Source organism: Sinocyclocheilus rhinocerous, unplaced genomic scaffold, assembly GCF_001515625.1.
Source record: "Sinocyclocheilus rhinocerous isolate Xijiao unplaced genomic scaffold, SAMN03320098_v1.1 scaffold44, whole genome shotgun sequence".
Lineage (NCBI taxonomy): Eukaryota > Metazoa > Chordata > Actinopteri > Cypriniformes > Cyprinidae > Sinocyclocheilus > Sinocyclocheilus rhinocerous.
Genome location: NW_015631022.1, coordinates 1,153,277 through 1,163,956, shown reverse-complemented (window position 1 = coordinate 1,163,956; position 10,680 = coordinate 1,153,277). Strand labels below are relative to the sequence as shown.

General features: G+C 33.7%; 1 protein-coding gene across 1 annotated transcript; it reads left to right on the top strand.

The window, feature by feature from the left end:
* Nucleotides 1-1,909: 1,909 nt before the first annotated feature.
* LOC107741110 (THO complex subunit 3-like) lies at nt 1,910-5,802 on the top strand. The gene is made up of 6 exons (XM_016553700.1): nt 1,910-2,125; nt 3,247-3,403; nt 3,485-3,689; nt 3,783-3,944; nt 5,064-5,164; nt 5,253-5,802. The coding sequence occupies exons 1-6, from the start codon at nt 1,946-1,948 to the stop codon at nt 5,414-5,416; spliced, it is 969 nt and encodes a 322-aa protein (XP_016409186.1). The 5' UTR covers nt 1,910-1,945; the 3' UTR covers nt 5,417-5,802.
* Nucleotides 5,803-10,680: the final 4,878 nt, after the last annotated feature.

Sequence of the window (10,680 nt, the reverse complement as noted above, 5' to 3'; positions counted from 1 at the left end):
ACTTTGAGTTCAGTTTAACATTGTGCAGTTAAACAAAATAAAGTGCAAAACATTACAAAGAGTGCATTGAAATATAGATGAGAGCATTAGCAGGTAATGCAACTGGATCTGCCAGTGAGAAACAGAACCTGGATGTGTGCAGAGAGGAATGGCAGGAGTTGACAGTGAAGTATACAAACTTTCAGGTTGGAGTAGAGAGTACAGCATAATCATACACATATAACGCTGGCCTTAACTTTTAATGAAGCTTGGTATAGTAAAGGTGATCATATTTCTGAAATGGAGACATTTCCTATTTCAGTGGTCAAAATATCATTGAGATCTCACTTGTTATATATGAATTACAAAATGAGGACAATACATTTTTTAATGTTTTGTGTGTGCGTGTGTGTGTGTGTGTGTGTGTGTGTGTTACAATTGTTATAATTAATACGTTTTATGATGTTTGTGGGCCAAATCACACTATAAAAAACAGCAAATGGTAACCATTGCCAGTAGCAAACAGAAAAAAACAAAATTAGGACTTTTAGATTTTTTTGGGATCATAATTGACTTTTCATGGCATTTTATCATATTTATGAATTAGTACGTCATAATTTTGACTTTTTATTTCATAATTTTGACCCTGTTTTATAATTTTGACTAACGGAATATTCATTTATATGTCGGAGATTGTGTAGTTCTGTCGTAATTTTGTAAACGGTATCATAATTTCGACAATATCATAATTTTGGCTTTTTCGTTATTATTTTGACTGCATATCCCAGAATTTTTGTCATGTCATAATAATTATGATATAGTATCTCATAATTCAACAATTTACACCATAATTATGACTTATGTCATAATTTAACTAAAAATTCAAACTAAAAACTCATAAATTATACTTTTTATTTCATAACATTAATAATACGTAATACATTCATAATAATGTATCTCAATTTCGACAATGTCATGATTATGACTTTTTATGTCAATTTTTGTTTTATATCTCAGAATTTTTACTTTTTATGTCCTAATTGTGACTTTTCCTCACATTATTATGATATGGTATCTCATAATTTAGACAAATTCATAATTATGACTTTTTATGTCAATTTTGGTTTTATATCTCAGAATTTTTACTTTTTATGTCCTAATTGTGACTTTTCCTCACATTATTATGATATGGTATCTCATAATTTAGACAAATTCATAATTATGACTTTTTATGTCAATTTTGGTTTTATATCTCAGAATTTTTACTTTTTATGTCCTAATTGTGACTTTTCCTCACATTATTATGATATGGTATCTCATAATTTCAACAATTTGCCATAATTTTAACTTTATATCTTAGAATTGTAACATTTTTGTCCTAAATTAAACTTTTCTCTCATTTGTATGATATAGTATCTCATAATTTAGACATATTCATAATTATGACTTTTTATGTCAATTTTGGTTTTATATCTCAGAAGTTTTACATTTTATGTCGCAAATTCGAGTTTTTCTCTCATAATTATGATATAGTATCTCATAATTTCGCAAATTTGGCATAATTATGACATTATATCTTAGAATTTTTACTTTTTATGTCCTATTGTTGACCTTTTTCTCTCATAATTATGATATGGTATCTCATAATTTCGACAATTTGTCATAATTTTGACTTTATATCTTAGAATTTTTACATTTTTGTCATAAATTCGACTTTTTCTCTCACAATTATGCTATAGTATCTCATAATTTCGACAATTTATGTCAAATATGAATTTTATCTCATAATTAAGCTTTATCAAAGCATGTTTTATTTTCCTTATGTGGCTGAAATGTGCTCCCATGATCCATCATTCAGGTTTTGTACATTTTATTCAGCATGTCATGTCACTCCGCTACAGTAGGTGGCGGATAGTAACTTACAGATGAGGATGCAGCGTAAATACACGGCGAAGGATCAGCAAGCATGGCGTCCTCATATCATCAGGAGATGCAGGAGGTCTTCAGGAACAACAATAAAAGCAGAGAGTTCCCGGCTCACAATGCTAAAGTGCATTCGGTGGCCTGGAGCTGCGATGGAAAACGACTGGCGTCCGGATCATTTGACAAAACCGCCAGCGTGTTCGTCCTGGAAAAAGACCGACTGGTGAGGTTTGGTTTATCATCCCCATCATCTGCAACATGAATTGTACAAATGATTCATATATGTTAATTATTGTTATTATTTATACACTAAAACGGTATTTCGACAGTTATAGTTCGTTCTTGCTTTATTTAATACAAACAAAGTCCGCGTCAACAACAAAACTAATCATGTTGGGTCTCCAAGCAGCTTTAAAACTCTTGGTGTTGTTTCGTTTATATTTACAGTGGTGGCCAAATTAATTAGTATTAACACTAGTATTTTCTCCAGCTAAAAAGGGGTTTAAGTCAATTATTTCTATCGTTTGCTGTAGTGCGTCAGTAGGAAATAACAGTTTACATTTCCAAACATGCCATTAATTGTAATAATCCAGTGAGATTTTTGTCTGAGTGCTCCACACAGAGATCTGATCTGATCATCATCAGTCTGTCTGGAATGACATGAAGAAACAGAACAAACTGAGACAGACTCAATCCAGAAGAACTGTGGAGAACAACGTCTCCAAGACGCTTCAAGAAACCTACCTGCAAAGCTACAGCACTGTTCAAAGTTTTAGGCACTTGTGTAAAAATGATGATTTTTGTATTAGATTTTGAAAAATGATGTGGTGAGCAGAAGAGACTTCTTTAAAAAAAAACATTAAAAATCTTTTGACTGGTAGTGTACATATTTAAAATATAATATATTTTATACTTCAATTTAATATTAAAATTATGAAAAAGATGTTTGAATCAATGATTCAACCTACTGGATGAATCGAATACTGTGTAGTTGAAAAGACTGTTTGTGAAGCTGTTTCTTAACCAAACATGGTAACTGCTCTGTGTGTCAGCTGAAGTGCGAACGCAGATTTGAATGATCCGGTAAAACTTTGTCAGGTTTAATAGACACGGGAGAATCGTTGTCATTTAGAAATGAGATCGTGTGGTTGTCTGAATCGAGATCGCGATCTTTTAACGATTAATCGTGCAGCTCTACTAGTGTTCTAATAATTTTGGCCACTACTGTAATGAAAACCATAGTAATTGAACTACAATACTTTAGGTAGCATTTAGGTCATATGTGGACATTCGCCTTTATTAGACGTGATCTTGCTCATTTTTAACCTGTATTTCACGTATCAGGTGAAGGAAAACAACTACCGAGGGCATGGAGACAGTGTGGATCAGCTGTGCTGGCATCCCACCAACCCTGATCTGTTCGTCACCGCATCAGGAGACAAGACCATCCGCATCTGGGACGTACGGACCACCAAATGCATGACCACGATCAGCACCAAAGGTGACGCACTGAACCTATCTGTCATATCTGTTGATCTTATGAGGTTTATTCATATGTGGGATTTTCTCCGACAACTTTTAGGGGAGAATATCAACATATGTTGGAGTCCTGATGGTCAGACCATTGCTGTCGGCAACAAGGATGATGTTGTGACTTTTATTGATGCCAAAACGCACCGTCCCCGTGCCGAGGAGCAGTTCAAGTTTGAGGTCAATGAGATCTCCTGGAATAATGACAATGACATGTTCTTCCTGACAAACGGAAACGGATGTATTAATATATTAAGGTATGTTTGGTGGTAGTTGTAAGAGGCTGTTGGTGTGCAGAACATTTTGGTGATTTCTTTAAATCAATTGTCATGTTTATGTCTTTGTTTCAGTTATCCTGATCTCAAGCTCATTCAGTCAATTAATGCCCATCCGTCCAACTGCATCTGCATTAAATTCGATCCCACGGGCAAGTATTTTGCCACAGGAAGTGCAGATGCGCTGGTCAGTCTGTGGGATGTGGAGGAGCTGGTGTGTGTGCGCTGCTTCTCCAGGTCAGTTCATCATGACTTTGTCAGAATTTGACTTTTTATCTCATAATTATGACTTGGTATGTCATCATTTTGACTTTTCATCTCATAGCTTTTACATTTTATGTCATAAAGACATTTTAAAATAAAGAATTTTGTTTCATAATCATGGCTTTTTTACATACTTTTGACTTCTCTCATAATTTGGGCTTTTTATCTCATAATTATGACTTGGTATGTCATTTTCACTTTATCTCATAGCTTTTACATTTTATGTCAAAGACTTTATGAAATACGTTTTTGAAACAAAGATGGCTTTTTGTCATAATTTTGACTACTTATCTCATAATTATGAGATATAAAGTGCAAATTATGGTTTAGACTTCTGAAATAGTCAAAATTAACTTGACTTTTTATCCCATAGTTTTTAATTTTTATGTCATAAACACTTTTAAAATAGACCTTTGAGAAAAAAAAAAAAAAAAAGATTTGTTTGGATTTATCCATTTTTACTTCTTATCCATTTTTTTTTTTACTCTGTCATAATTTCTGTCATAATTTTGCCATGTGTCATAATTTTGACAATTTCATAATTTCTTTTCTAGGTCAGTTGATGCAGTGTTGTTATTATTAGCTAAAACAATTAAAACTGAAATCAGTCTGAAATAAAATAAAGTTTAGATGGAAACAACATAAATTAGAACTGTTGCCTTGGCAGCTAACTAAAAAAAAGTTACTGGTAGTAAAATTACTAAGACAATAATAAATTAAAGCTAAACATAAAAATAAAATAATAATAATAAAAATAGCGAAAGTGTTTAACAATTCATACAGCTCAAGTAATCTGAAATATAAAATTACAAGCTAATTCAAAATATTAAGAATACATTTAACAATTTTATTAATTATCATTGTTTTAATTGTAACATATTCACTGTAACAAAAACGGAAATGGAAATGGAAAAAAAATGCAATTAATGTAATCTGTATGTAAATTCTGTAATAAGTGACTTATTTTTTTTTGGTCACTTTCAATTCCTCAAAGATGAAAGTTCATTGATTGTAGTTTGTTGACAGACAAGCACATTTGCCTTATTTTCATTACATATAATAGTATTTTCACAATTTTTCTGAATCCCACAGACTCGACTGGCCTGTGCGGACGCTTAGTTTCAGTCATGATGGGAAAATGCTGGCGTCAGCTTCTGAGGATCATTTCATTGACATTGCTGAAGTAGAGACGGGTGAGCAGACACATTTTGAAATGATGGGGAAAGCTTGAATTGTGTTTTCTGTCTGACTGATGTTTGTTGTTGTGTGTTCTTGCTGTAGGTGAGAAGCTCTGGGAGATTCAGTGCGAGTCTCCGACCTTTACTGTAGCATGGCATCCGAAGAGACCGCTGCTGGCGTACGCCTGCGACGATAAAGAGGGCAAATATGACAGCAACCGAGAGGCAGGGACCGTCAAGCTCTTTGGACTTCCCAATGACTCCTGAGGACCAGAGTTTTCATGTGTTCAGGCTTACTCTGCATCATTTGAGGTTTAATGGTTGCTTCACTTGATATTATTGCTTTGTATTAGATTTGAAGTAAATGCTGTAAATAGTTCAAAGATATTTTGATGTTCAGCTCTCATATTACTTGAGTTCCTGAATGATCAAGGTATCAATTGCAAGCATAAATAACTACTGCCAGCAGCTCCTCTACAGAACATAAGAACTATGTTCATCTTTTTCCAAAAATTGGCCTGGTGATGTGGATGGAAGCGCTAATCTGAGCGGTGTTATCATATCTGTGTAGATGACTTGAAAATAATTTGACTTGCAGAGCATGCTGTTGTTGTTTCCCATACTTGACCATTGCCATGTTGTAAAAAAAAAAATGTATTGGATTTGTTTCATCTTAACAATCTTTTGTTCAAATGCATGCCTTGTATCGCCAGTTTTAGAAGTGACCAGCAGAGGGCATCACAAGCTCAGAGGAAACAAGGCATGGCATTGCAATGTATAATATTGGCATTTTTGTATGTTGGCCTTATTTTATAGAAAAACTCTATGTACTGTATTTTTTAAATAAAAAGTGTTTCATAAAGCATGATTGATCTAAAAGCCATATGACATGTTATACTTTTTAAATTCAATACAAAGCATCATATTTTCATGTGAGCAGTGTTATTTTAGTATTATTTATAAATTATTAGTATTTATAAATATTTTGAATGAGCTTTTATTTTTTACTTTTTAAATTTTCAATTTAGTTTAAATTAGTAATTTTGTTATGTGCATTAATCATTTTTGTTAGTTTTTTTTATATTTTTACTTTAGTACTTAGTTATTTTATTTCATTTTGCTGCCAAGGCAACATTTCTAATTTAAAAATTTTCATCTATTTATTATTATAAATTGATTTTTATTTCAATTAGTGTGTGTGTGTGTGTGTGTGTACTGGTATATATGGTTTATGAGGACACAAATGTGTATAATGTGTCCCCGTAAAACAAAAGGCTTAAAAAAAAAACATGCAAAACGGTGTTTTATGAAATTCAAAAATTGCCAGCAGTTTCCTGTAAGGTGTAGGGTTGTTGTAGGGCAATAGAAAATACAGTTTGTAAAGTATAAAAACCATTACGCCTATGGAGAGTCCCTGTAAACCACAAGTATGTGTGTGTGTTTTAGTTAATAACAACACTGCATGTCACAGGAATAAAAAAAAAAATTTGAATAGTGACAAAACTGTTTTTGTTTAGTTGGTTCAGATAATTGGGAAGGGTTATATTTAGTTTTTTTTTTTATGTTGGCCTGGACCTTTACAAGTCTATTTATTTATTTATTTATTTTAATGGGTAATGAAAAAATTATATGTAGTAAAAAAAATATGGTATGGTATATGTTCAGTGTTTTGGATTTATTAGAAGAACATCCTAAACTTGGCAGAAGCCTAAAAATGTGCATATTGCTCTTTTGTCCTCATTTGTAAGTCGCTTTGGATAAAAGCATCTGCTAAATGAATAAATGTAAATGTAAATTTACAGACTAAGCAGAGAATACTTTATTACTGTCTGTGCCATATCATGATGGTAAGTTAAATATTCCGCCTGTCTCTGATGTCTGCATAAACCAGACAAGGAGTTGTTAGAAAAAGTGTGAATCGATGTGTCTCTACTTCTTTGGCTCTTACTAAACGGCGGTGTGGTGATTTCTGTGGGACGGTGGTGTGGTGGAGGGTCACTGGAGGTGGAGCAAACAGCGGTAGTCTGTAGACTTGGAGCAGTCTCGGGTCAGCAGGGAATAGCTGGTAAGTGAGATTAGGTTCAGGCCATCATTAATCTTTCTCCGTTGTGACAGACTTGCTCAGCACGAGCGTCTTCCGTGCCCACTTCAGGAGCCTGTAGTCTGGCTGGTGGCAGCTGTCCTCACCCTTCTCTGCTGAATCACCCCAGCAGGCTCCAGGATGTCTCACTTGGTCACTTCCTACATGTGACACGCTGCTGCAGGCGTCCTTTGATTGCTGCTTAATTACATTTCATTAAGCAGAGCCCATTTCCCTTGTGATGTCCAGTTTCCAGGCTTTGGCTCATCACCATTATTCTCACCCTCTTGTTTATGGTTGGGGATTTAAATCAATTTATTTCTGTTAATCTTGCAGCTGTTCCATTATTTCTATGTATAAAAGTCTGAACTCACTAGGATTTGTTTCTGTTTTACAGTCTTAATTAAATGCGACCTTTTCCAATAACAGTTTTATAAACCAATATATAATATTATATAACGCTTCGTTTATCTTTTATTGCGACACTGGCAGAATAAATTAAAATTAAGTAATAAAATTAAGGATTTTTTTTAAATAATCCAAGAGACCATAATTATTCCGCCTACACTACCCCCCTTTTCACAAAAGTTTCTAAAAAATTCTGGAAACTTTCAGGAAATTTAGCAGACATTACAACCATTCCACCATGTCTGATATCTATGGAATTTACACGCTTGTCTGATAGATTTTGATAATTGAACGGATCATTTTGCATGTGATGACTCGCACGATGAAAGAGCGTTTATAAGTTGTGAAGAGTTTGACAATTTCACGAGAATTTGTCTAACTCTTCAGTTGAGCATTTAGTTATTGTGCAAATTTTAGACAATTGCACTTAATTTACACACGTGCCAAAACACGCAGTTTGCTTAAATCAATAAGAATTTCAAATCTGATGTGAACAAGAAACTAATTGTTCAGACATCTGAACTTATTGTTTTGAGGGGGAAAAAATCGTGTGTGAATTACCTGAGTCATGCCTCTCAGTCAGCAGTGCTCTGCAGCCAGTGAATAAGAGAGAAACTGTAAGTTTAGCTGCTTCAGAAATAGATTTATCGCTTCCACATGCAGCTTTTCCGCTGCGCAAATATTATTTCATTGATAAATTCACGCTGCAGAGCTGACGGCAAGTTTCTGTGCGCGTGTGGGTCTGTACTATCCGAGCGTTTGTGTGGGAGAGAAAGCGGGAGAAAGGGCGTGATTTCCGTCGATAATAAAACGTAATTTCGTGGGGAAAACATGGAAATGGTTTGTCAGTGGTATTCTATTGTTTGTTATATTTATTGGTCAACGTATTTTGGTGTTTTGGTTCTCTTGCTGTTTTATTTTAATAAGTCCACCCCCACGGAGTTATATGCCTAGCCCTGCTCATTATGGCAGTAGCTTGCTGCTAAAGGAAACCTTATATGGAGATTACAAGTGCAAAAACCTCAAAGTCCGTCTGAGATTTTTCTTTCAAATGAGCATATCATTGGACATTTTTGAGACATTCAATAATTGACTAATAACCTTTTCTTTGCCATTAAAGTGAAATTACTGAACCTAAACACAGGAGTCTGATAAAATGCTCATTTTCAAAAATCTCAGATGACTTTTGCATCTGAAGTCATATATATAATGTGAGTTTTTAAGGCTTCAGTTTAGTTTTGACCAAAAAACAACTGATCATCTTTTATGCTTATAATTCCAAATATAATACGATTCCTAGAAAGTCACCTTTGTTTCCAACCGATACGACATAGAAGACAAAGTCCAAGACAAAGTCAATCACTTTTTCTGGAAATCATGTTGGATTTGAAATGTTGATGAATGACAAAAAGCAGAATTACTGGAATATTAATTTTTATATCTTTATAAACGTAAGTGTATGAAGACCACACCTTATTTCTATGTAATAAAAAAAAAAAAGGTTTGTAACCATTTTTAATCATTGATTTAAGCAAACAGGCCTACAGATTTGCTGGGATTATGTAAGACTTTTATTTATGAATGAAAAGACTCTTCTTTGTACACTTGTGCACTTTTTTTCTCCCAAATTTATTGGTGTGCATTGCTAAATTATTTATTTATTCGCATTTATGAATCCCATTATAAATGTATATATTTTTTTATTGTGTTCAGTTAAAAAATAGCTTAAGTGAGTCGTTGAATCATTCACTCAAACGACTCATTCGCAGTCCGCTTCATTGAGATACCAGTTTTTCATTTTTGAGTGAACTATACCTTTAAACTTAACACTGGACATTACATTAAAGTTAATAGCTATTCAGATTAGCTTCTCTGATCCATTTTTTAATATGACACTTTTATATAACTAAAGATGTTTGATTCTTATGTTTTCATCTGCATTTTACATGCTTTGCATCCAGTATTCTGCTGATTTTTGTTCGAATGTTTCGATTTTGGATGTTGCACTAGTTCTAAAATTGTTTGACATTTGCATAATGTATTGTATAAGGACAAGTCATCATTTTATGATGGTTATAAAATCAGATGATGAGGGGTTTTGCATTTAAATGAACATATTAAGAATAGAAGTATAATCTGAACTGTTCTATGAACAGCCACCAGTGATAAAATAAATGACTGAGGGGAAATGAATCTGTCTTAAAAGAGCTTAAATTCACAGCGTTTTATCAGGACTGCTGACATGAGGAGGATAATGGGAGTGTGTGCAGTGTTGAAGATATAGTTTAAATATATGTTTCTCATCTATAGAAAGTACACTTTTATCGGCCAAGATACAAAAAGCCAAATGTGCCTTCTTCCTATTATTTCTCTATGCCTTTATTTTTTCATGATTTATGTAATAATTCAATTGTGTTCAAATTGTCCTACATATGTCATAATAAAACACCACAGGTTAAACCACAGCAGAACACACACAAACACAAATGAAGAGGCAGAAGTGAAATGCTTTCTGCTTTTCTCTGTTAAAATGACATGACACATTTTCGTATCTCTCCTAATTTCCATTTCAATAGATAGAGCTTCCAGGTCCCTTATGAGACTGTCTCGGTCCCTCAGGTCTTAATGGATTAGTTTCTCCACCAGCCATATTATTGGCTTTCGTTACTCTTCCAATTTGTCTTTCAGTTCTTGCTCCAGTAATTTATGGGGCTTGATGTGAAACAAAACATTTCTGACATGCAATTTATTAGCAGCCCACAGTAACCTTTGCTGTTCAACAATTCAGCCTCTCAGAACGTTGTTTTTTCAACAGCTTTTGAATGAATAAAATTTGCAATTCGCATGCAGGAGCAATATTTTATGCTTGGACACTTTCCTGCACTATTCTTACTGTAATCAGGCTGTTTCTTGTGTGCAGACTTTAACTAGTTAGTTGCCTCTTCAGGAGGCTGGATTTGGAACTGTTTGCTGCAGTTATTTAGGAAGGATATCCGCTCTTAAACCTTGTAAAGCCTGACATAACAGTCTAATATATATATAT